General features: G+C 40.2%; 2 protein-coding genes across 5 annotated transcripts in view; both read left to right on the top strand.

Annotated features, from left to right (window-relative positions):
* The first annotated feature begins 247 nt into the window (after positions 1 to 247).
* Positions 248 to 27,472, top strand: part of LOC131791051 (p53-induced death domain-containing protein 1-like) — a 28,545-nt gene continuing 1,320 nt past the window's right edge. The window contains exons 1-12 of one of the 4 annotated variants that reach the window (XM_066167570.1): positions 248 to 329; positions 412 to 614; positions 1,692 to 1,748; positions 17,409 to 18,196; positions 19,372 to 19,492; positions 21,518 to 21,873; positions 22,292 to 22,518; positions 22,969 to 23,261; positions 24,150 to 24,473; positions 24,850 to 25,006; positions 26,138 to 26,162; positions 26,858 to 26,956. In XM_066167570.1, coding sequence (XP_066023667.1) covers positions 17,503 to 18,196; positions 19,372 to 19,492; positions 21,518 to 21,873; positions 22,292 to 22,518; positions 22,969 to 23,261; positions 24,150 to 24,473; positions 24,850 to 25,006; positions 26,138 to 26,162; positions 26,858 to 26,956 — 2,296 coding nt within the window. In that variant the 5' untranslated portion in view covers positions 248 to 329; positions 412 to 614; positions 1,692 to 1,748; positions 17,409 to 17,502. Of the gene's footprint in view, positions 330 to 411; positions 615 to 1,691; positions 1,749 to 17,408; positions 18,197 to 19,371; positions 19,493 to 21,517; positions 21,874 to 22,291; positions 22,519 to 22,968; positions 23,262 to 24,149; positions 24,474 to 24,849; positions 25,007 to 26,137; positions 26,163 to 26,857; positions 26,961 to 27,472 lie in introns of those variants that run through there. The other 3 variants (XM_066167571.1, XR_010717615.1, XM_066167572.1) reach the window with 3 other exon arrangements.
* LOC136280708 (uncharacterized) lies at positions 11,512 to 12,315 on the top strand. Its single transcript, XM_066166370.1, has one exon. It carries the CDS (start codon positions 11,512 to 11,514, stop codon positions 12,313 to 12,315), a length of 804 nt encoding a protein of 267 aa, XP_066022467.1.

The raw sequence follows: 27,472 nt of genomic DNA on the forward strand, positions 1-27,472 counted from the left end.
GAGTGGAATCACCAAAAATGCGCCATTTATTTTTGATGGATGGGGAGGGGGCAGGGCTGATTGAAATAAGCGAAAAAGCTGCCGTAGGATCAGGAACTTTAACTCGCCCGGTTCTTCGCTCATCTCCAATCCACTGACTCAGAGTCTCGAGCAGGTTTCTTATTTTTGGAAAATTTGTCGGTTGAACTTATCTTCGGAGATTCATGAAAATGACAACGATGTAACCAAGATAAACACAAGGAAATACATTTACCCACTGAATAAAAATAGGGGTCAGAGGAATGTAACCGTAAAGTGAGGCAAAGACCTCATCAAGTAATCGCGTGACAGTAAGACAATTTGATTTCCATTGTCATGGTCAAGTGAATATTTTAATTGTGCAAATGTCACGATTACATATTCAAATTCTAGGAAACAAACGAAGCGATGAATCGATCGTCATTCGTCTCCCGCCTCTCGTCTCGTCGAATTTCTCGTTTGTAAAAGTACTGTACAGTTGTCTACAAATCAGTTAGTTTTACACCTCTGCCGAAGGAAAGGAACTGTAGCTGTGGATTAATTTTCCCAAGCGATTTGAGTAACAGATTGGTTGAATCCTTACCTCTGTGTTCCAGGTAAGACTTAGAGCAGCGGTTTGGAAGATATTTTTATGACAGTCGTTGTTTGTAGTACCCTCAATTGCAGAGATGCCCCAAAGAACCTGCTTCAGTATAACTATCATCGTGTATACAGTCGTATGTGATTCTGATAAATAGCGAAAGCGAAGCAAGATCAAGGTTAATAGAATCTGAATAAAACGTAGATGTTGGATAAACATTCGAGCACACGGTCGGTAGCTTTCGGTTTCTCGGAAATGTTGATGAGAAAATTCAGAACGCTTAAACTACTGTCAAAATATTTGGAAAGAGACGCACTCGAGAAAAATTCGGCTCGGGGGCTCGGGAGCTCGGTATACTTGCATGTGAACCATTTTCAGAGCAAACTAAGAGTGTCGTGAACTCAAGGAAGCAAGCTGTGAATTATTGATCAAGAGGTTGTGGTATTTCCGTAGGTTGCTTGTCTTCATAAATCTACCGCTTTAATCTGTCTCTTATCGGCTGTTAATCATGTCTAACGCAGCTAAGTGTGTTTCACATTGTGCAGACGTTCGTAATTTGATTTTAACGTTTATACAGTCACATTGACTCTTAATGAAGAGTTTACGCATTAACTCGGTTTTAAAAATATTTCACCATGTTTACTACTATTGCAACGGGTAAATACAATTTAAGGATGCTGAGTAAAACTTCCAAATCACCGCAATCGAGAGGGCATCCCTATTTCTGTCTCTGGAATACTGATTATGTGAAATCCAAGTTATGAGTTTCATTTTCATTTTCACTTAACGAAGAGAAATTCCCTTCGCCCCCGGTCGCTTTCAGCTACGAATTATTTTCCCTTTTTATACCAAACGTCTATTCAAATTGAGCCGCAGCTAAATTCTTTAATTTGAACTTAAGATTGTCATGCAAGACATAAATTATCACGGAATGAAGCTTATTAAAGATTAAGGTGTGCAAAGAAACCTACAATTTTTTCCTTTGTATTGTGGCTTGTTTAACTTGAACTTCAACTGATAAGTTTGGAAAATGAACTGATCGCTGAAGCGCTCGGGGTAGACAAATAATATTTTCTTTTGTGTTCTTTTTTAGCTATGGAGGCTCCTCAAGGCAAGACAGATCAAGATCGTGAACAAGACAGATCTCCAGGTTTGAAAACACTGAAAATGATCATTTGCACTATTCTACAATGCAATCTTTCATGCTTAGAGTAGAGCTACTACATATTTGCAAGTTTACTGTAAATATTGATCATGACCTTAAATTTTGTTTAAAAGTAAAATTAGTACAACGAATGAGGATGGAGAAACATGAAGCTTAATCGTGCAGAAAATATTGCGTGACTTTCAGAGCTGTTAATTAGAGTCTTAACGGAAAAAAACTGCGGGCTAGTCTGCCATCTTTTGGTGGATATTTTCACCTCATTTTATTCAAAGAGATGTATCACTAGCCAGGAACAGGGTTATACCCTATTCAAAACAAAGCGTAAGAGTGTGTCCACGAGAGCACCAGGCAGTCGTACTACATACCATCTCACCGATTTCAATGAAATTTTGCCAGTCTAAAGGATTTACCCCAAAACTCAAAAAGACAAACTGGTTTCTGTTTTGGTTTTTTCCGGGGGGAAATAGACCACCTCCCGGTTTTTTTTGGTTGTCATCAGTGAAATCGCTTCAAAATAGGTAAAATGTATGAAGCTTCCACTGCCATGGTATTTAACCAATTACTCTGAGTGTTTGCACACATATTATTACATCCTTAGTCAATGTCTGACGTAAGTATCAGTCAATTTGACTGACGGCTTGTCAATCAACAGAGGCAAATAAACGACTGTGTTCTTAGACTTTTCGATTCATCCAAATATTTCACATCTTTTAGGTCAAATATCTCCCCTTGCCAGAAAGCTACAACACTAATCTTAATTTCCCTTTATAATCCATCATTTCATCTCTGAAAACCATCAAAAAAATCTCTAGGCCCTATCGTATTTTTGTCTCTGATGCCTTTTAAAATCTGCGACTGTGACAAGCTTCTCTAAACTACACCAGTCACGCAATTCTGGATCTAGGCGGTCACTTGACCAAATAAACCTACATATTTTAGCTCTCTATACAAGATGATTGACCAAGAAAGCTAAAAAATGTGAAAAACGTTTTAGGATTTTTTGTAGGAATGGAGAATTTCACGTTTACAGAGATGCGTGTAGGCGAAAAATTAATGGGAAAATCGTAGCGTTTCTTTCTTCTCTCGTTTATTACCCTGGAGATTTGCTAAAATCATAGAATATGGCTTTTGTTCAACACAAAACATTTATTAGTCTATAATTTGATTGTTTGCCATCAGCACTGCTCATTTCACGGGATTATAAAGTCACACGCTGAGTGTTGGTTAACATTATTACAAGTTCCAGTGTGCTACAACTGCGGCTTTTACAGACGTGAAACTCTGTGCTCTTGATTGAGAGCAAATATCAATAGCTCTATCAATCTAAAAACTGTGCTACTATCCCGAAAATAACACTAAAATAGAGTTGTCGTTGTCACTTACCGCTATCGAACATTTCTATGCAGAACTCCGCCAAACTAACATCTGTTGCGTGACCCATGACTTTCCGTACGAATTATTCAAGCGCGTTGTTCATGCTGTCTGCTAGATAAAAATTTTAAAATAATCTGCAGATCTCTATGGTTATTTGCTTGCTTTTATCGTAAAGTACAGCATTTTTTTCGAGGATTTTATGACTACATGTAAATTCACATCCCTCTCGATCGAGTGTTGGCGGCGTTTGATTGCGTGACTACTAAAATTCATTAAAGGGTAACTGACCCTACATTTTTCTCCTTTTTTTTGTCCCAATAAATTCCTCTTAGGTTAAAGAGTCCTAAATGAGCAAATTAACGATACATCATGCAAATAAAATTTTCTACAAATTTGTTTTGATACTTAATCGACGGCCATTTTGAAAACGGCCCAATTCAGGTCACGTAAAGTGATTCGTCACACGAGTGTAAGGCAGTGAAAAGCGTAACGTCAAGACCTGAAAGTAACAACTTCGTTCTGGCTGTTAAGCCGCTGCCGAAATTTACGAGCGGAAAAAAAAAAGATTTCTTCCATTCTGCTATAAGCCGCTATTTAGAGACTATGAAATACGAAGCGACAAATAAAATAATGAAGGTTGAATGATCGAAACGCGACGGATCCATGTCTGTATTTAGAGCCACAGGTAATTTGTGCGCCATTCCAAACGGCTGTAAAAAAAAATGTATGTTCCCATATTTTTTCCTCTTGATCATTATCGAGTCCTATACTTAAAAAAATGATTTTTTTTAAGTCCAAGCCAAAAAATTGTTGAGTTTAGATTTTATCCGGTGTATATCACTGTGACCTCGGGTCCATCGGTTCTTGAGTAAGCGTGACTTAAACACAAAGTGTTGTCGCGTATTACGGGAGGTCGTCATCTGGTTTCGTGAACGAAACTCTTCTTCCACGTTCCGGAAATGTACAAGATTTATCCTTTTTTCATTTTTTAAAAGGAGACCAGTGAGCAGCACAAAGGAAGACTTGCCACAGTTGTAACTTTTTTTTATTTCTTTTGATGCGTTTCGTCTCTAGCTGAGAGTTCTCCAGGAATGATTACAACTAACATTGAGTGGCATATGTAGCACATTCATGTTCCTAAGTTTACTTAGGAACACGAATGTGAATAATATCAGAAACATACGGTAAACGGATGTTACAAGAAACGCCTCGATATGAGCGCCACACTCAAGCACTGTTTCTTATTTGCGACCGGAAACATGATGAAATCAATCCTTTCCGAAAGGTTACTCGTTTCAAAAATGCACCAATGTCAGGTGAGTGAACAGTAAATTACTCGCGCTCGTTTATCGTAAATAAAACAAGCCAACAGCCTGAGAGACGAAACCATTAAAATGCATGTCATGGGACTACCTTGCACCCACCGTCTAAAACGCAGTGCTTTGGTAAAAAAAAGGAACCAAGTCTGCGACAAACTCGTGCCGGCTATGAAAATAACGAGCACGTAATGTTTCTCAAATTACGACCTGAAGTTAAAAAAAAAATAAATAAATAAATAAATAAATATACATATATATATATATGTATGTATCTTCACGCTCGAGTTATCCAAAACTGTACTACTCTCAGCCGCGTTGACATTTACAATATGGACGGAAAACAACAGGATGTAAAACAAAGAAAACGAAAACCAGGGAAGCGTTGTGTAGTGATGTTTTGTAACAAAACAAATGCAGACGGAGTCAGCCTTCACCAGTTACCTCAAACCCTGGATGTTGGACTATACATCTAACTTCTGCCTGCAACTGTTCCGCTTTAACAACCTACAAATTTTTATTTTTGACCACATCTGCTTCTTGGCAAAAGGTGTTTTCTTCCTCCCTCCACATTGATTGGCAGTTTCCACGCTGACACCTTGTAATAAAAAAAAAAATCAGTAAAGTAACAATTTTTTTCACGATGTTAAATAGAAGAAATAGAGAGCACAACTTTTATGATTGGTTTCACCAAAGGGAACAGTTATCAGCTCTGTAACTGTCACAAACGTGAGAAATAACTTAAACTTTAGGCTACTTTACTTTATTTGCAATTCTACATGTGCGAATGCTATTTTTGCTGCATCGTGTTTTAAAATAAAAGCCGAGAAATCTTCAATCGTTCACCAAATTCAACACAGGAAAACTTAAAACCGATTCAATCGCGTCTGAACGTGTATAATCCATCAAATTGACCTCCACAAGCGTGTATGTTTTTACTTTCAGTCTGTGAAACCTTAGCTTCGGAAGGTGCGTGCGTGTAGCATAAAAACACTTCACTCCCATGGTATTCAAGAGTCTGCACGTTTGGTCTTCTTTTCTTGATCGCTCCTACATTTAATAAGCAAATGATTTTCAGATACTTTATTTACAATCGTAAATGCACTCACCATTCTCGCTTTCTTTACTGAGGTAGCCGCGGCGCACGCGCTCTTGATCTTCTTCTGACTCTCGCGCTCTATTTTAGGTTACGATCGTCCTGGCGGTTCAAATTGCCAGGGCCTGATTTCACCAACAGATTCGTAAACCCTTTCATCATGTTTACCTTCCATCGAGGCCTCAGAATCCGAGTAATCAGACCCCGAAATAGAACCGCTTTAACTCAAAGTACTATCCGCCATATTTACTTTGCCTATTGAACACACGTATGACTTGTAAGGTCAAATGATCAAAATCGAAGCGTTTACGGCCAATGACTCACGAAGCTAAATTTAGGACAGTTTTCCCGGCGAAAAAAGGAGACAAAAGGAGACAAAAAAGGCACAAAGAGGCGTACGAAGTACCTTGTGTCCGTTTTAATGCGTTGCCTGAGGCATTTAGACGGTATTCCGAAAAAAAAGTGACCTGTTAGCCGTCAGTTACCCTTTAAGAATAAGCCAGAAATATTTTGACTAGTAGGCTTCCTGCATATTTCCCTCGACGAAAAATCTCAAGACATAGTCAGTTTTTTTCGTGAGCAAATACAATAAATGCAAAAGAAAAGTGAAATGCAAAGGTCTTTATTTTCTTTAGCTTAATAGCAGCTGTACACTCTGCTGCAGTCTTCGTCTAAATTTTGCAGGGTCCCTCCTTATCTTCTGCTTTGTTAGGTCAGTATCGACTTCTGATGCTAGATCATCGGCATCGGCCTCTTCGTCCTCGTTCATACTTACAGAGGGGGACCTCGTCTATAAATCAATTTTTGTTACGGCAGATAACCGGCCGAAGTATCGAGCGATTTGCTGCTCTATCAACCAGTCAGTCTTAGATAACATTTCTGGCCGGTGTCGTCTCTTAAACTAGATATTTGGGAAGCCATATTAGAGGCGGTTGCCTTACTAGTTTCCTCCCCTGTCTAGCACACGTATAGGAGATAATTCTATGCTTTCTGAGAAAAGGCGGCTGCCTTTTGTGTTTTCCAAAGAGCCCATACAAAGTCCACCTGCCTAGTTAGGGACTGCTCGTCAGAATTTTACCTGAGATCCAACCTCCAACGTAGCCACCCCTCACAGAATGGCAACGGTTTTGTGTTTTCCTTTGTTAAGGTGCTTTTAGAAGGAAGTGAATGACTGAAAAGTCTTAATACATCCTTCTTCTTAGCAAGAATATCTCGCTGTCTTGTTCTGTCTGTAACGGACTGGGTATAGTTCTCTTGATGACCCGCGTTCAGAGAACATTGCTGATAACCACCTGCTTGTACGATTAGTTTGCTGATGGTTTCTCTTGTGAAGAGCCCAATGAGACCCTGAGGTGCTCCAAACTGTGCCAGTTGGTCTGCGCTATAAACTTGTCGCAGTTCTAAAGTTAGAGGGAGGATCGCCCGCCTCTATTTATGTGAGCGCCTCTGCAGTATCTGCGTTTCCCTCGCAATCATATGATACAAAGTTCATCTCAGTCACAAATCACCAGTTAAAAAAACTGATGTTCAGATAAGCGCTCTTGTTGTCCTTCTTCCTTAATCATTGCTGACTCTAAGATAGCAGTTACAGTACACGTTCTATTAGGTTTACAGTCACCTTGCCACCAGGAAGACTCGCCACCAGCTTTGATTTCTTCTGCCATCTTCAGATTGACCTCTCCCTCAACTTTACGTCTCCGATTTTTATTAGGAGGATACTGACACTTATGAACACGAAGGTCCTAATCTCACATCAAGTTGTATACGATATTGGAGGTATATCTTGAGATCACGGCCTTAGTAATTAAATCAATACGAGCTAGAATAAACTTCTTCTTGGACGAAACGCATGTTTGAGAAACATTGACGTCTCCCCAATGTTTTGTTATGCTGTACACCCACGAATTTAGGGGTATGAGCCAGTGTTGCCGTCCCTGGCAAGCGCGAGAAAAATAACATTTGGTTCATTTTCTAATGGAAATAAAAACCAAATAAAAATGTTCTCTTGAGAAATAAAGTTATAAATAACAGGGGTTCTTTGAAACAAATAGTGATAGAAAAGGTTTCATTTCTGGTCAATACTGACTTTTGATAGCCTACTTCCAAATCTGAGGGAACGCGCTGAGGGAATTAAAAAAATCTTACATGTGTGATAATGCAAGAGAGAGAATAAAAATACAAATAAAGAAAAAAGAGAAAACACAGGAACCCGTGTTGCTTGCCCTTTTGCAGCGTGCAGATGTTTTTTTAGCCAGACCTACACACCTAAGCCTGACACCACGCAAAGAAACTCGAAAGAGTGCTGTATACCAACTGGCTCGCACGTACACGCAGGAAAGGCCGTGACATTCAGCGAAAATAATAGCAGATGCAGACAATATTTGCAGCCGAAAAATAGGCCAATAAAATAACAGAAGGTTAAAGAACTTTCTAGAAGTGCTTTCTGGAAAAATAAGATATTAAACAATTTTTACTGCTCAAGAAAGGTCACGCAATTTCTTGATGGTGGAAAGTGGAAAAAACATTTTCCAGTCTTATCTTCTGGAAACATGACGCAGTGAATTAATTTTATAGGGCTATTGATGTTTCCTTTCAAATGAAGGGGACAGAGTTTGCTGTCATCCACGGTCTGGACGTGGACAGGAGAAAAGACAGGAGAAAGAAACGCTACGATTTTCCCATCGATTTTTCGCCTACATGCATCTCTCTAAACGTGAAATTTACCATTCCTACAAAATCTCTGGAGAGATATTTACATTTTTAGCTTTCTTGATTAATCATCGTATATAAAGAACCAAAAAACTGTGGGTTTATTTGGTCAAGTGACCACCTAGAGCCAGAATTGCGTGACAGGTGTAGTTGAGAAAAGCTTGTCACTGTCGCAGATTTAAAAGGCATCTAAAACAAAAGTACGGTAGTACTCAGAGATTTTTTTAATGGTTTTCAGAGATGAAATGATGAAGTATAAAGGGGAATTAAGATTAGTGCTTTAGCTTTCTGGCAAGGGGAGATATTTGACCTCAAAGTTGTCAAATATTTGGATGAATCGAAAAGTCTAAGAACACAGTCGTTTAATTGCCCCTTTTGATTGACAAGCCGTCAATCAAATTAACTAATACTTGCGTCAGACATTTACTAGGGATATAATGATATGTGTACAAACCCTCAGAGTAATTGGTTGAATATCATGGCAGTGAGAGCTTCATACATTTTACCTACTTTGAAGCGATTTCCTTGGTAAAAACCGGGAAAACTGAGGGGTGGTCTATCTCCCCCCGGAAAACACCAAGACAGAAACCAGTTTGTCTTTTTTGAGTTTTATGGTAGACCCTTTAAACTGGCAAAGTTTCATTGAAATCGGTGGGATGGCATGCCCAGTGCTCTTGTGGACACACTCTTAAACATGTTTCAAAGCTGTTATGTCAAACACACTTTAAAATATTTTGTAGCAATATACCGAGAAATAGATATTAATTGTTGAGAATGAGAAATTGTTGCGTTAGAGAAAGAAATCACTATGCAAGATTATCGATTAGTTTTTCTGAGCCGGTGAGCAACAGCTAGTCAGCGGAGTGTATTTCTCTCAAAATGGCGGAACAACTGAGTGCAGAAGACTTTACAGAGTTTGTACCATTTTAAGAGGCGCTTCCGTTTATCACGCCGCTGATCACTTTAGATTAGAAATCTGTGCTAGGAAGCTTGAAGAACACGCAAGAATGATTATCACCATATCACTGTCTGAAAATTCCTCGTAAGACCTGTTTGAGGTGTTCGAATTGTATTTAGTCGTCTTATTACGAAAGACGTCAAATACTTTACAGATACTTTAATGGTTTTCAGTATTCTGCTGTCATTTTTAGCTTACCTTCCATTGTGATCGCATAGGGCCTTGGCTTTAGCGGCTGCAGCCACCACTACCAAAACGCAGAAATCGCTAAATCTGTTCGCTTGGACCACAGGATCTTCGACAGTAGTCAGTGGTGGATCTTTGTTGGGAAGGCATCTATAACTTTCCAGACAGAGTTTGTGTTTCCGTTGCACTTTAATAGTTCGGAGCGAACATTTTCCTTTTTTGCGATTCTTATCACTCGCTTAACTTCTTGCCTAAAAAATCGAAAAACGTTCCAATGAAGTTTGTCGTTTGTTTTACGCGCCTTTTTTCGCCACCTGTCGCGGGTTTCATCGATTGTTTGATCTCAGGTGTGATGAACGGATTCGGGCATGACTTGATCTTGATGCGTTTAATTGGTGCGTGTTCATTCTGCGTGTCTAGGAAAACCTATTGAATACGTCAACTTGATCATCGAAGTCGTCAAAAATATTAACAATGTGAAAAGGGACACACATCAAATCGCTTCGGTATAACTCAGAGTTGTAGTTTTTGTAGCTTCTGATGAAAATACAAGAAGCTTTGAGATTCAATGTGATCGCCACCAAGCAATGATCAGCAACTGCCAAAATATTTACATCGCAGCGAGTAAGAAAGCTCTTGTTTGTTGTAAGCGCCACGTCAATTAGCGTCAAAGACGTATCAGTGGTCCTTGTTGGTTGTGTAACAAGCTGCGAGAGATTAAGTGAATTACAGAGATCCATCAAAGCTCGGCCCTCAGGACAAGAAGGGCCCGGCAAAAAGTCTGCATTCAGGTCACCAGTAACCATAATTTCCATTCCTAGAAGAAGCGAGCACATAAAAGAGGCAGTAAAATCGTCCAGGAATCTAGACATGGACATGGAGTCTGGCCTGTAAGCAGCGCATAGTAGGGCTTCTCGGATGAGTTAGTCGAGCTCGTAATGCCAGCTGCGGACGAACAAATTTGAGTTTCATGCTGTGACGGAACAGGGCTTTGAAAAGATTGTCAAGCATACCCCATGAAACAAAGCGCGCGGGCTTGATAGAGTGTCCGCTGGAGTGCTTAAAGACATTCTTCCGGCCACCCTACCCGTCATTATCAATCTGATGAATACTTCGTTCGCATCGAATTGCTTTGTACAGTTGTGGAAGTCTGCAGTGGTCATCCCAAACCTCAAGTCCGGCGATCCTAATGACCCTGAAAACACCCGTCATATATCAATCCTACCGATGATGTCAAAGGTATGCGAAAGGGCTGCTCACATGCAGTTTATGGACTTCTTGGATAAAAATAGCAAGATATCCGGCCTACAGAGTAGAAACAGAAAGTTCCACTCCACTAAAAAACAGCCCTACCACACTTCACGGACCAGCTCCTTAAGAATATGGATGAAAAACGAATATCTGTGGTTGTACTACTCGACAAGTCTAAAGCTTTCGACAGCATCCGACATGACACCTTTCTACCGAAGTGGCAACTTCTGGGTGTGTGTGACCCCACTCTAGCCTGGTTTAAGAGTTACCTATCATTACGCAAGCAAGTGCTCAGGATTGGCAGTGTCCTATCCGACCCCCTCCCACAGACAGCAGGTGTGCAGCTATGTTCACTTTGTACGTTAGCGACCTCCTCTCTGATCGGGAGAAGTGCGAAGCCATAGGTAATGTAAACGACACCAAGCTGCTTTTGGCTCTTCCCCAGTCAGACGTCAGTGTTGCCATTCCTGACCTCAATGGTGATCTCCGCGAGATAGCAAAGTGGTGCTCACTAAACTCTCTGTTAATTAACCCAAGCAAAACTAAGGTTCTTGTCGTTGGCGTACCACAACTAACGCGAAACGTATCTCTACCTCATGTCGTTCTGTTGGGGAACGATATTAAGCCCTCTCCAGTTGTAAAAGACTTGGGAGTTCTGTATGAACTCTGCCGTAACCTTTGATGACCTCGTATCCAAACTGTCCTCGAGCGGCCTGTATAATCTACATTGTATCAATAGAATCAAACATCTTTTGGACAAGAAAACTCTTACCTTAATTATCAATGCTCTTATTTTCTATTTGTAGTGGCAGTGACGTTCATGTCAGGTGAAATTTGCATCCATGAGCATTTGCATCCATGAAAGAAAATTCGTTCCAGTTCAACGGAGTAAACTATCTCCAATGTTTTGGAACTGCCATGGGAACACGAATGGCGGTTGCTTTCGCCAATCTCTTTATGACAGAAATTGATACAAAACTGCTTCACCAAAGCAGTATCAAGCCGAGAGTATGGAAGCGTTACATTAACGACGTTTTCTTCCTATGGGATGTTCGTAAACAAGACATTGATCTATTCATAGCACAAGCTAGCACGTTCCATCCAACTATAAAGTTCACGGCTGAAATCTCAGAGACTGAAATCACATTCTTAGACACGGTTGTCTACAAAGGTGAAAGATTCCAAAACGAATTTATCCTCGACGTCAAAACTCACTACAAACCGACCGAGACCTTTCAATATACACACTATTCATCTTGCCACCCGCCAGGTGTTAAGAAAGGCTTTATTAAAGGAGAAGCTATCAGACTTCTAAGAACAAACTCCTCGGAAAAAAATTTCCAGGAGGCCATGTGTAACTTCAAAACACGACTTGAAGCACGTGGTTACCCAAAAAGCCTAATTGAAAAAACGTTATCTGAGGTCTCGTTTGCCGCAAGGCAGTCGACACTTAAAAAACAAACCAAAAAAACTAAAGGCAAAATATTGCCCTTTGTGACAGCATACCACCCAGGGGTTAAAAATTTAAAACAAATACCGATGCAAGAATGGAACCTCATCCAAAATCAGCCACTGCTGAAAACAATTTACAAAACGCCTCCGATTATATTATACAAAAGAGGTAAATCGCTGAAAGACATACTCGTCAGAGCGAAGCTTTAATTAAAGGCTTTTGCGTCGCAAACGTAAAACCACACAGGGGAGTCTGTGTAGGCCTGTCTATGACCTTTTCAACTTGAGAGTCCACCATCTTGCTAATAGATTTGTTATGCTTCCGGAGTTTCGTGTGTTTTCCTCTCTTTCGAAGCTACTACATTCGGCGACAAGGATAAAAGTCGAACACAAGAACACTTCTCAGGAATTCTGGGCATTGGCCGTCTGTTTAAGTGGACTAACTGGTCCTGCGGCGTTTGACACAGTTGGCGAACTTGCCACTCTTTGGCAGCGTCGGCGAATTTGGAAAGATGAATTTGAGCTTTCCGTGACAGCATAAGGCATCGACGACCCGAAACAGCAACGAGCCCTTCTTTTACTCTTAGCAGAACCGAGCGTACGAGAAATTTTCCGTATCATTCCCGAAGAAACGAAGGGCGACCCTAAAGACTACAAGAAAGCGATGAAGTCGCTCACTGTAATTTCTTACAGCGTAAGGGAAGCTGTATGTTGAGAGTCACTGTACCACAGACTGACATGTCAGCCACTGCAGAATCTCAGGGCAGGCTGCAACCCTGCTAGGTCGTAAAACATCAGAGATACTTGCGCTACTTAAGGTTGGAGTTGATATTATGAACTGCAGTACAAACATTGACAATGCCCAGCCTCTAGACAACAAAGCTGCTCTAAAAGTTAAATTCCCAAAGTTTTTGAGGGCCCCGGCAAACCAAACGCTTACCACCTGAAGTTACACCAAGATGACAGTGTCTCAGCTGTGGCACAACCCCTTTGCCGAATACCATTTAGCAAGAGACAGAAAGTGAGAGCAAAGTTGAAACAGTTAGAGGAACTAAAAGTCATTGAAAAAGTCAATGTTCCCACTAACTAGATCAACCCACTTGTCGCCGTAGAGAAGCCCAACGGAGACATTCGCATTTGTTTGGATAAGAGACAGGCAAATCGTGCAATCCTCAGGGAGAAACACCTAGTTCCCACAGTGGAAGAAACATTACAGGAGATTTCAGAGGGAAAAGTTTTCGGGAAACTCGACCTAAACATGGCGCTTTATCAAATAGAGTTATACCTTGACTCGCGTGACGTAACCACGTTTACCGCCCCGGATGGCCTGTATCGATATAAGCGACTTTTCTTTGGCGTCAACTTGGCAACAGAAAAGATTCAGCCGCAAAACGGCAAATACTGAAGGATTGCCCCGGCACTTACAGCCTGCATGACAGTGTGAGAGTAGTTGGCCGTGACCACAAGAAACATGATGAAAACCTCGACAAAGTAATACGCAAGTTTGAAGAGCATGGGCTGACCCTTAACTGTGAAAAGTGTGTCATTGGAGCCAAGAGCTTGGAGTACATGGGCGAAGTGCTCACGGGAGAGGGGCTGCAGATTTCTAAGAGGAGAGCGGAAGCGACTGTTGACGCACCAAAGCCCCAAAATCAATCTAAAGTTAGAAGCTTCCCGAGATCGAGCAACTTGTGGGACCTAACGTGCATTGGTAAGTCCAGGAAGTGGGGTACTAAGGAAGAATAAGCTCCACTTGTATGGAATCGAGTTTGAGCTCCGCGCAGACCACAAGCCGTTGGTAACCGTTCTGGGTGTCAAGAGTACACGCCCATTAGCAGGTATTGAAATATCGTTGTTATACCGCGAGCAATTTCGTTATCTAGTGACACTTCGGGGAAAGAAAACTCTGCAGATGCCCTAAGCCGGCTCCCAGTAGATCCAGCTCAAGACAATGCACATGAAAGCACGGAATATGCCTTCAGTATAGCTAGTGAAGCCGCATAAGCAGCAATCACACCCCAACAAGTTGTGCAAGCATCTGCAAAAGACCCCACATTATAGTTGATGCATCAAGCTGTTACCTCAGAAGACTGGAGTCAGTTATCGGGCACAAGATACAGAGCTTTGGTAGAAGAACTGCGAGTCCTTGGCCAGCTTCTCCTCAAGGGTAACCGTATCATAATGCCAGAAGCCTCTGGAAACATACACACGCACATAAGGGTCACTAAGGTATGAAAAGCACAAAGGTCCGCCTCAGAGAAAAGGCATGGTGGCCCAGCATGGATAAGCAGGTTATACATTAGTAAAGGCCTGTCATCCTTGCCAGCTAGTCGGCCCTAGAACTACGATCGAACCCATCAAGTCCAAAACAATGCCCAAAGTTCTATAGGTTGACATCGCCGTCGACCTATTGGGGATTCCCAGTGGAAACCACCTGCTCGTAGTAGTAGATAACTACTCACGCTGGCCCGAAGTCATCTTGTTGAAGAAGACAGTTGCATCACACGTCGCAAGAGCCATGGAGGGTATTTTTCAAACACATGGCATACCTTAAAGTGTTCGCTGTGAGAATGACCCGATATTTGCCTCCACATAGTTTGAAGGCTTTCAAGATTTCTTAGGAATAGCTCACCGGAAAGGAATCCCCTACTGGCCGCAGAGTAATGGTGAAGTTGAGTGCTGCAACGAGACTCTACTGAAGATAAAAAGAACCACTGCTTTGGAAGGTAAAGACTGGAAAAGGGCATTACGAAATTTCCTTCCAATGTCAAACCACACATCACACACTGTCTGGGTTGTCCCCAGCCGAGCTCCTGATGGACGTCTCCTGATCGACGTCTGATGGACGTCTCCTGATCGACGTCTCAATAACTTCCAAGAGTAACCATTCCAAGTGAAAGAATAACCGAGGACCATTGGCAACAGCCTCTTCGTGAGAGAGACGCGCGGGGAAAACTTCGGCAGAAAGAGTATGCAGACAGAAAGCGGTCAGCACAATACAGTGATATTGGCGAGGGAGATCACATCTTGCTCAACAAGACCCGTGACAACAACCTGTCTCCCAAATTTGAATCAGTATCATACAAAGTGGTAGAAAAGAAGGGGAATGTTGTCCTCAAAAAAGATCAAGAGGGAAACACCAAACTGTGCAATTCGAGCCACATGAAAAAGTTTATTCAGTCAGCCCATCCACTGAAGCCACTGAAGCCCACGGAGGAGACGAGGGTGATGACATACCCACCAGAGGACAGTCGAAAGCGACTGCTTTGATCCCGCCAACCTATATTGATAAGCACCCTACCCCACCTCCTGAATCCACAGCAAGTCTCGTTCCCTCACGGCTTACTCGTGTTAGGGGCCCTCCAGCATGGATGAATGACTTTGTGTCCTTTGGTGCCTAAAGTGATAAACATCCGATGCAGATCCATGTAGTTCCCAATTTATCTGTATGTAGTTTCAGGACATTGGACAGTGGACATTGATTATTTGGGCAGCATAGGGAGTTTTGTATTAGGTGAAAGGGGGATGTAGTGTAGTGGCAGTGACGTTAATGTCACCTGACCATTGCAGCATGTGCTTTTGAGAGTCCACCATCTTGCCAATGGAATTGTTGTGTTCCTGGAGTCTCGTGTGTTTTCTTCTCTTGCGAAGCTACTGCATTATTGTTCTACCGTATGGGGTAAGACCTCCACCAAAAACATTTCTAAGCTTCAACTCATTCAGAACTTCGATTATAAATAATCCTGGGTATCAAAAACTTTGATCATGTCTCTGCTGCGCGCAAATTCCTTAGCTGGCTAGGCATCCGTCAAAAACTTCTATTGAATACCGTTACTATGGTCCATAAGTGTAGATTAAAGCAGGCAACACCAGAAACATGTCACAGCTAAATCTACCTAAATGTAGGTCATCAACAGGTCAACACTCTTTCGCTTTTGTGGGGCAAAAGAATATAACCGTCTCCCAGAAAACAATCGGAACATAAACAATATTTCAAATTTTAAAAGGAAAGTCGCTCACTTTGTTGGAAACTCTTCTTACATGGATCGAAGCAAATCTTTCAACCTGTATATGAACTCATGTAAATATCTTTTTCGCGACAAATGTAAATATTTTTTTGCCCCATCGTAATTTATCACTGCATGTTTGCTATCATTGTATATTACGACAGAATAGCCATGTATAGGATAGCCGTAATAATAAAATGTATTGTATTGTATCTTACAGTCGAAATCGTTCGACTAAAATCGGGTCACGTGGTTGTGCAACGATTAAAATCGAAGTCTTGATAAAGTCCTGATACGCGACTGATCACTTAAAACTAAAAGTAGCATTAAGTTTTGGATCACACAGGAGTGCTAACCAATTCATTATTCGCCATTTGCAAAAAAAATGGCTGTGGTAATTTTTAGCTTATGTCAAGTTAACAGTAGTCTCATTCTTAGCTTCGTGTACAAACTCCGCAGCATTTCGTGGTATTCTGCATTCCCCGTTCATGCTGTATTGTGCTTCATTTGTTTATCTGCTGCCACGTAGTCCTCGTGATTCTCTACCCACATAATACTCGGCAATCGAATTGTGGAATAAGTTAAGAACATGTTCTAAAACTTGTGTTCGGTTGATAATTATGTCTAAGGATATTAACATAGACGTATCCTGCAATTTCCTTTAAAAAGCAATTTATCATACTGTAATATCGAAGGCAAGAAACGCACTGATATAAGAGTAAGCATATGGTTAGATTGAGTTTATTTCGATAATTTTGCCATATGTTAAACATAGAGATTGTTTTGGTGAAATTCTGAATCCGAAGAAATTCTTTTTTTCCCGGATGTGATCAACCTTTATCTTCTCCTTACGTTATTTCGATATTTGCAGACATTGTAAAACACGCTGGTGATTGGAATTAGGAAGCTATCAGCCAAAAGGCCCGGAATGCTACCCTAGATTCCCCTAATTTTGATGCATGAAAAGTGTACCGGCTAGAAGAGCGAAGTTGTACTCTGATGTCTGTAAGAGAAGGCCAATTTTATTTTCACACAACGTGATAAATATCGACACGATCACGGCGGCATATGTCACGCTTTTTTTAAGTCACGTAAAAGCAGATTTGAAAAGCATATGCCAGCAATTTTAAAAGAGAAATCAGTGTTCCTGAGGTATTTAAAGTTACTTTGATGTAATACCCTTGCTGGCCTTAAGATGTAACGGATATTTTTGGATATGTGATCAGACGTCAAACTTTGAAAATTTTGGTCTGAGTCAATTGGTTTTGAAACTAGATATTTTGTTCATTCTGCCAGTGCTGAGCCTGGGAGACTGACGGAAAAGCAGCAACCAAATTTCTTGGTTAAAAAGTTGTTAACCTCTGCTCAATTAAAGATCCAGTATTTCTTTATGGCCACCGCTGCAGCACCTTTGTTTCATTCGACAAAAGAGACAACCAATTACGCCAGCTTATGCCGGCTTCTGGTGGACGTCGGTGCACACATCTTGAGAGAGACTTTTGATAAGAGGCGTCCAACAGGAAACCTGGACGCAGTTTTGTCAAGTCCTCCAGTTCATGCGGTCTTGCGATCACTTCGACATAAAAGGATCCTTAATCCTTCACAATGGGGAAAGCTATATCCTGCCATCAAATCTGCAGTTTCATCAAATTCTTTCGATATCTCTTTACTAATGGTTTTGCTGAGGAAAATATGCGGTCTTGCTCCTCCAGCTACCGGCTGGGACACACCTCCTCCTGAAGCAGACACGACCCTTGAAGCAGATATCGTTCGCATCAAGTGCTACATATACACAGTTTATAGTCATGCCAGCGAGGCCTCAGTTGATGACCCAACATTCAGTCAATACTGGCAGGACATCCAAGATGCATTGGTGAGACTGGGAGGAGCTGGTTACCAAAGCGCTATTGATGATCTGAAAAAGGAATACATGGATCCTGATTTGGAAGAACCCTATAAACAACGTCTTAAACAGTGTGTGATGTGTGAAGTCAGCATCAAAGAAAGACTTTATGAAATTGGTAAAAGCGAGGTTGAATTAAAGAAAGCAGCCGTTAATCCTGAAAAGAAAGCAGGAGACAAAGGTATTGTGTATTAACGGTAAAATCTGAGCAACGGCCTTTTGATCTTTCTAGAGGAAAGAAACTTGAAGAAGAAGATAGAAGGTTCTCTCATCTCAGGGTAATAAGCAATTTAACAAACAGTTCATTTCAGCATTAAAAAATGGCTACCTTTAAAAATAGCTTAAGTTCGGAGAATATCTTCCAATGGAACTGATCCCTTCCTCCTGGACCAAAAATTGGAAAAAGACCAGGTGTTGTCTTTTCCATCCATTTTCTCGGGTGATAAGCGAGTTATTTTTATTTTAATTTTTTTTTTGTTCCTTGTGTGGGAAGTAAAGAGAACTCATAGTTGAAATGGGTTCCTTACAATGGTTATTTGCACCAAAAAAACTGAAATAAGTCTCACAGTATTTACCTGGTCGGGTTCGTCGAAAGAGAGAGAGAGATGGAAAAAGGCCAAAATTCTTAATGAACTGGAGATGAGAGAAAGCTTTTCTCCCCTAAGTGTACTTAGGTTATACCAAATCTCTAGCATAAAAACAAAAAAAATATGTGTTTTCGGAGTCAAAGTTAGTTCTACTCGTACCACAAATTCCTCGATCCGCTCCCGAAGTGGGTTGGCTAGCGTTGGTAATCATATGATTTCGAGTACAAGTTAGATTAACACAGTACGAGTAAATTGTTCAAATGGGAACAAACTGCACGAGCCTGTAGGGCAAGTGCAATTTGTCGTTTTTGAAAAATTTACAAATGCTGATTTATCCTAAATTGTACGGGAAAAATCATGAGATTACTTGTTAATTATATACTTGCAAAAATATGACTTTTTTCCTCTTTAGTTATTTTGTGTGTGAGTGTGTGTGTCTGTGTGTCATGGCTTACTGGTTCGGCCGCTTGCCCTTGTCTTTTGCTGCAGCCGGTCGGGCTTTTCCTAAAGAACCTGGCTCGAGCTTTTAAACTCACCGTTACGAACAATCGGGTTTTTGTACTCTTTGTTTATCAGGTATCGGTCGACAGTAATAATCATTACAAGAAAGATATCCCGCTCTTTATCTTCCCCTTCTTTCTTACGTAATATGACACCAAACTATCCTATGTTCAATTATCTCATCAGTTACCTTAGTTGCTAAACGACTTATTACAAATCTATCCTGCATTGGGAAAGAACATGCCTTTTCTTTTGTCTAATCACATAGCTCCAGAAGAAGAGAAGTCACTTGAGGTGGAAGAATATTCCTCCAGTTCAACTGATCAAGACGTTCGCCAGAAGGAGGAGGCTGCAAGAAATGTGGATGAAAGAAAGACTGTCATCAAGAGGTGCAGTTCATTTGCATGTAGTCGTTCTGTTATCCCACGTTAGTGGAATTATATATACATATATACATAAAAAATTAATAAGTTATAGAATTGCCCCTAAGGGTGGCTACTATGCAATTTCTCCTCACAACATCACCCTGAATCAAACTTTAAGGTCAGGAGAATAAAGAAAATGATCACCCTCCAATGCAGCTCTAGATTGCCAAACGACTTCTCCTCTTCAGCAACTTAAGAAATTTGTCCCGAATAATTTGTAGAAAATAAAAACTGTATGATGTCAGGGTGTAAAGGGTTAACATGATTTGCGAATATTTGCATGCGATGCACATTAGCGACATAACAATCATATTAAGCTGCGCTTAATAAAAGAAAAACTTTCCCTGAGTAGAATGAACCATGATGGTCACATGCACAATTGAAAATTTCGGGATAAAGAAAAGAATGGCTATTTTGAATGCTGTTCATAAATTTTAAATAGAATGTTATGGACATAGTTTGATGCTACTCTGGTTTGCATTTGTAAGGAATAACAGCAAAACCAGTCGCTGGTTTCCTTTCATCAAGAGCGTTACTATTCGTAACTGGTTTTTGCGTTACTATTTTACAAGAGCGTTTTTTACAAGAGCGTTTTTTTTACGTTTTACGAGAGCGTCAAGAGCGTTACTATTTTACAAATAGTAACGCTCTTGATGAAAGGAAACCAGCGACTGGTTTTGCTGTTATTCCTTACATACAGGGTGTTACGGAACCCATAAAGAGAATTTTGAATAGCCACAACGTTAAAGTTGCTCAAAAACCTTTTCAGACTTCGGGGAATATTTTCGCCAAACCTAAGGATCCTGTCACGAAAGAACAACGAAACGACGCCATTTATTCTATTCCTTGCAATGACTGTGTCAACGAATACATCGGACAGACCAAACGTCAGTTTGGTACACGGTTAAAAGAGCACCAAAAAGCGGTTTTCCTTTGCAATAGGAAAATTCAGCTTTATTGGAGCATATGTGCCTAACTAACCATACCACTAATCGGCGTTACCACCAGCGCCTTTGTTTGGAGGCTTGGCATATTAACTCCGCCCACGCTCCTTTAAATCGTGACGATGGCGGTTTGCTTCCTGACGCCTATTTACACCTAGTCAGAAAAAAAAACCTATTGTTTCAGCGTTTAGATCACCCCTGATGAAGGCACTAGAGAGGAATGCGAAACGTTAGGTCTAAGAATTGTAACTTCTTCGGTTACATTCATTAAATCTGCTAACCAGAGTGGCATCAAGCTATGTCTGATTGTCCACCTGGTTGCCGTGTGAACTTTTGTATAGAATGTTATTGATTCTCTTACTTGATGAGATAGCTTAGATACAATTTGCGCTACAATTACTCAAAAACCTACAATTTATTCCATAAAAGTAAGTCCACACTTAATTAGAAGAATCGTTGCTTCACTGAATTAGGTACTCTCAATTTGCGACATTCGGAAGCGTTGTATTGGCTATAGTCCGGTAATCTAAAGCGTCTTTAAGTTCTTCCCCAATATCCGTCTTTCGTTATTTATACAACGATAGACCTATAGAAAGTGTAGTCTTAGGTTGCTTATAATTTATTCTTTAACTTCAGTATCTTTATAGTTTAGCGTTCCTGCAGAGGGCTAATAACTGTTAAAAAAAAGCTGATTCTGTCGCATATTCACCCGCAAAAAAGGTATAAAAGACGCCGTTTTGGCCTTGCCCAACGAAGTAGACTGCATCTTCGTGATTTGGTTATTTGATAGTGACATCACATCCGGAATGTCAACCCTCGAGCATAAAATATCAAAATGTTACGTTATGCATAGGCTTTTCGCCGATGGAGTAAGATACAGACAACCTATTAATAAAGATAGCCCATCACTGAAGTTGATGAGACCGAGTTTAAAGAGCTGCAAAACCGTCTTGAAAGAGAAACTCACTTTACATTCAAGAGGAAACATGATAAGCGTTTTCACTCAAACAAAAGCTTGATAAATGTAATTTTGTGATTATTTCAGAGGTAAAATTGCAGACGAGTCAGAGACTTGGAATCTTGCAAAAGCTGGTGCATCCATCACATTTAACCTTGGAGCGATAACAAAATCCTTGACCATAACATGTTCATTATGGACCCCCGCAGCCCTTTCTCCGCCCATAGGTAGCAATGAGCTCTTGGTAAGCAATGTGATTGAACTGTCTCATGATGGCCCACCTGATCTGGAGTTCATGGAAAATGATTCGGGAAGCATAGATGTAGCTTTGTTGCACAGTGCCTCTAACTCCAAAGGATACGAAGTGGTTATAAAGCAGTTGGTTGACCCCGAATACAACGAGTGGGAGGATTTGGAGACAAAAACCATTTGGCATTCGTCAGGTGCTGAAATAATAAATTTTACCGATGAGATCTATACACAAGTATCATTCCATATACTTCTTGCTAATTTCCCAATCCCTAGTTAGGATCATTTAAGGGAGAAGGGGAGCCGGCTTAGTGGTAAGCGCACGTAATTCCAGATCGACATTTACAGTTTGATGGTGCTGTGTTCTCGGGAAAAACTTAAAATGGATTAGAATGACAACACGGAAGTTCTCCCATACAGACCTCCAGCATGGTTGATAGGGACTACTGAGTAATAATTGAAACGGATTATACCCACAGGAACGTTATTAACAGTATCTTTATGTCGTGGTCGAGATTCTCTTACACAGACCGCTCTGTGAGAAAGATTTAAGTAATAACCATAACTAATGATATCTATTACAGCATTAATAAAAATGTTATTATATTACAGTACATCCAACCATCCCCAATTGGACGTGCCCTTCCGCTAAAGCTTCGTGCTCGAAAAGGTGGTTTTCCTCGTTTGCAGCAGTCTGGCGCCTCAAGTCTTTTGTCTTTCTTAAGCCTACGTCTAAGACCTCTGAGTTTATCTGTTCACTGCCAGACTATCCAAATGTTAGTGTTGCGATTCCATGGAATTCTTTGCCTGTCGATACAGACTTTTCTTTAACTCTAAAGGTATTTATACCCGATGTTGCATTTGTAAGAAATAATTAAGATGATGATGAGAGTGATTATGGCATTTATTGTCATCATTATTCTTATCATTTATATCACTATAACAATATCTACCATTTGTTTCATAAGACTTTAAGGTTAAAAACAAAAAAAACAAATTATTGCCGAGAGGGTATTACCTTGATATAAAATCAAATGCTTTGACCTAAACTACGGTCAATAACAGATTTTTTGAAAACTATCATGTTAGTGTGAGTGCATAGATTTTAGCTGAAAAAGAATGTATAATAAAAATCTATTCAACATCCTCAATCCATTTGGGAAACTACTGGTAGCTAACAAATCTATTCAACGTCCTCATTTCATTTGGTAAACTACTGGTAGCTAACAAGAGTACCTTGGCTTATCATAAATTATGTGATATAATTGTTTTGGCTCTCTTAATTTGAGGTGCAAGAAGCGCCAACCATTGACCACAATGTGGAAGGAATGCTTGTTGGTCCGATTCTTCACATTTCGTGCTCAAACAATGTAAAGCTGTCAGTGCCAGCGAAAATCAGCCTCCCGTTGTCACTCACGGACGGTGAAATAGAACTAGCAGAGCTGCATTCAGGTCAGGTGAAGATACTACATTTCAATTCGAGAGAGGAATCACAAGAATGGACGGATATCACAGATCATTTGGATATGCCTGTAGTCCTTAGAGATGGAATAGTGACGTTTCAAGTCAAAACTTTCTGCCGGTAAGATAAAGGTGTAGACCACATTTTTATTCTATAAACTGTGTACATTTATCATTATTTACTTTGTTTATATTTCTTGAAGAAAACCATTAGTTTTGGAAACGAGAAGTCCGCTTTGCAATTGTTGTGAATCTCCAAATTTCGTCAGTTCTTGGGTCTGAATGTGACAATGAATGCAAAAGAGCACTGAAAAGTAACATAAATCAATGTACACAAAGTGGTCAAGATAACACAAACGATTTATATTGCGAGCTACTAAAAATTATAGGCCGTGAGGACCATTTCCAAATTATACGCCTGATTTTTGAGATATTTTTATTCCACTGGCGAGTGAATAGGGTAGTTAAAAAATAAGAAACATCCAGGAAGTTGGACAAGAAGGATACTTGACGCCAGTTTTATTGCAACAACTGCTCCTCAAATGAGCTTTTGTTGTGCTGCACAGTATAATTCAAATTCAAACGTTTAAAATCTGTTGTTTTCACACGCAGCGATTTCCACAAGTGAGTTACTTTACTCATAAGAGTTACTTGTTAACCCCCCCCCCCCTCTGCTCCGTGTTTTTCTCCCCCTCCTCCTCTCTCAATATTCGGTGCATCTCTCGAGCTTCCCCAAGTTATTCGAACTGACTTTAAGATAAAAAGTTCAGATTGAAAAAAGTTTCTTTCTTTCTAAGTCCAAAAAACCGGTCGTGTTGATTAATTTTGAGCAAGGTAACTGACTTGGGTGGATACTTAAAAAGTGTCATGGTACTTGACGAGAGATTATTTCCTCCAGCAAATTATTCTTCTCAAGAGGCTAACATAATTTCTAATAAGTGTAGATGCGCCTCTTAAAACGTGTCTTTTTGGTTCATGAAGTGTAGATTTTCCTGCCGTTTTCTTTTAGGTTTTGGCCCTGGTTGTTGAAGACGTTCGTCAGCACTCCATGGAAATATGCCACGCTTCTATATGATGGAATCATGAAACGACATGCTGGGTTTTTAGCTTGCTTATGCAGTGATGCAGTACCCGCGAGATACGTGCTGAAAATGTTTTGTTTCCCGCAGCATTTAAGGTTCAAAGTGAATAGCGATATTTCATCATATTTTGTGAATATGCAAGGAGAAGGAACCTCGGAGAAACCTCTGTCTAGCGGTGATGAGACATGTGTGTCCCTTTCAAGTGGATTTGAAGTGCAAGGAGCGAGAAATGTAGAGGACATCGTCTTAAAGTAAGCGCCAGCCCTTTTACGTTTTATCGTTCCATTCTCATCATTCAGGTTGAGTAAGCGGCACTGTCCCTTTGTCTCCTAACTTAAGAAAACAAGTCTGTTACACCAATGGATTTAAGTTATCCATTCCAACTTCTTACCTTACGAAAGCTCACAATCTTAGAGAAATTTACACTTCAGTACTCTAAAGTTAACTAAGTTCCTTAAGTATGTTGTTCCTTCATCAAGTTCAACCGAGAAAAAGCTAAAATAACTTAAAGATTGTTTTTTGCCGCTTACCAAGATGCAGACTCAAGTGATTTGCTAAATCCGCTATACTTGAAACCTATGGAAAAAGTTGTTATTCATCCAAACTTTTGTTCCTTTTTTATGCGAGGTTTCTTGGTAGCGAACATTTTCTGGCGAGTCTGCGTGTTAGTATTAAGGACCCGAGTGATCTGCAAGTCGACTTCCTAAAATCGCTGGGAAACAAGGAGAGAAAAAATTCCCCAATATTATGTCAAGTGCCCATTATTCCAAGATCTCCAGTACAGGTATTTACGATACTGCTGTTAAAATGCATAGATCTGCATTTTAATTCATTGAAAAAGAAAGTGTGGATAAACAAAAATTGCCGGTACTGATGTCGTAAATCGCCACGCTCAAACGAAGTTCATTATTTTGCCAAAAATAACTGGAACTCAACCAAAACAAATGTGTTTATAGTGAAATCTTTAACATTTCATTAAGGTATTAGGACCATTATAATGTAAAGGAAAGTCAAAGATTTTTACCCGTAGCTCTTTGTCAAGGCTTTCCTCGACATACCTATATTTGGCAGATTCCATCTCCCAACTACCTTGCAACTTCAGCGGCTTTTCCATACATAAATTTAAGCTGTTCCGAATATTTAATGTTGGTCATGTTATCTCACTGAACCATTCGTTTTAGAGACCACAGTCGTTTGGGTGGAAACTTAGGGTGTACCTGGTAGTGAAAAGCATGTGGCTACACCCACATATTTCCAGAGACACTAACTTGGCAGCATGAGTTCTTGATCCATTGATATAAATGTGTTTACAGTTCCTGTGAACGTTATTGCTTGCTAATGTTTCTTGTAGGCTCAATATGAAATATGACTTGACTGGGATAAGCTTGGCTGTATTAATTTTACCAAAGCAAATCCAGCTTAAGAAACTAAAGCGGCCACACTAGGATCCGGCCTTCAGGTCCTTTGATCAAGCTTTTTTTTTTAAACAGTAGTAGTAATCTGGAAAGAGGGAGGTGTCTTCTGGAAAAATAGTTCTTTCGGGCTAAATAAGCTCTGCTAAGTCGATAATAGTCTCGCAAATTCGCCATCAAAAGGTTTCGAGTAAGATAACGAGGCCATTTTAAGGCGGCACGAACCTTATTTAGGACGAATCACTAGAAACACAAGACTGATGAATGTCTTGTAGTTAAAGAAATGTTCTGCCAACAGGAAATAGTACAGGAACATATAAGACCTAGCAAATGTTTGATCTAGTGTACTACTTTTATATTTCAGTTGTTTTGAAGTCACTTTCTATGTCTCTATACTTATTTTTTTTTAATTTTTCCTATTATCTAGTCCTTTCTTTATTTCCTCATTTCTTTTCACTCCATACGCACCCATAATATTGCGAATTTTTCCCTTTTCCCTTTAGCTTTCTGTTTTTGAAGAAGGAAGCGGTAAGTTGTTTTTTGTTGTTGTTGTTGGTTTCGTTGTTGTTCGAATAAATACAATTTACTAGGCCAGTCATTATTGTTCTAAAATATGCAAACTCAGAAATGCGGGCTCTGTAAATTTTAAAAATGTATATAGCATTTAGTGACGAAGCAATGTGTTCTTAGCGCAAAGTCATAATAACTTGCCTTACTTCATGTGTTAATAAATTGGGGCATGCTCCCCTCGCGCTCAATAGTGATGGCTTATTGTCTATGTTACGTATCAGTAAACTCGATGCAGACCTTCACGGTACGTGCGACCTTACTTGTACGGAATTTTATACTGGAAACAAGTAAAACGCAAAACAGCTTGGGAAAGACACAAAGAAGTGTAATTCTTTAAAAAATGATTCCGTTGGTTATATCGTTAAAATAATGGAGTAACTCTAACAAATCCTTTGCAACCTGTTATTGCTTTTCAAATGAAATCTTAGATCAAATACGTTTCTTTTTAACAGCACCCTTTGTCAAATTTGTCAATGCTCATTGTTACTCAGAAGGGAAATCGATAACACTTTCTACTCCAAGTTGTGAATACTGGGTCTTACCCGGACGATCACAGTCCAGGATCACTACACCATCGTTTTGAACCATATGCACCGTGAAACTTGCTCTCTAGTTCTCAACCCAACCATCTCATTAAACCCATTATTCTGCAGGTATTTCCGCCCAAAGTGTGAGACATTCAATTGTAGAGCAACCAAATTCAGAATCATCTTTATGCAGCCCTGTTGCGGCTTCTGATAAGAGGAAACGCTGTAGGTAGTACCGAGATTGAAAATGCTGGGACGGACTTTCCTTTTTATTGTATTTTTATCAAGTTTGCACATTTCTGTTATACGTTTATCTGTGGTAAAATTTGTTTATGAAGAAGGAGTGACTTTATGTTTATTAGACATCCTTTTCACCTTGTTGTGATGTGAAGAGAATATAAAATCACGAATTAAAACTGGATCACCAAACGAACACCCGTGTATCGTAAACAACTATCACCTATTCCGGCATTAGCGGCTGGAGGCTGGCTAAGAGACGTTGTTAATGACCTCCATTTTCAAGATGCTTGTCGGGCCATAAACGAATGAAGAGGTCACAGATAGATAATGAGTTCGGAAAACTTTTTAGGGATTTATTTTGATAGGTTGGGAAAATGGTTCCCCTGCTGCTGCAAATGTCTCCTCGTCCAAGCCTGACAATCTTTAAGGCCAACGATTCGGTATTGAATGATACCAAAAAGACAAGTCGCCTTTTGCTACAACTGTTCGCTATTCGCCAAA

This window comes from Pocillopora verrucosa, chromosome 5 (assembly GCF_036669915.1).
Source record: "Pocillopora verrucosa isolate sample1 chromosome 5, ASM3666991v2, whole genome shotgun sequence".
NCBI classification, from domain to species: domain Eukaryota; kingdom Metazoa; phylum Cnidaria; class Anthozoa; order Scleractinia; family Pocilloporidae; genus Pocillopora; species Pocillopora verrucosa.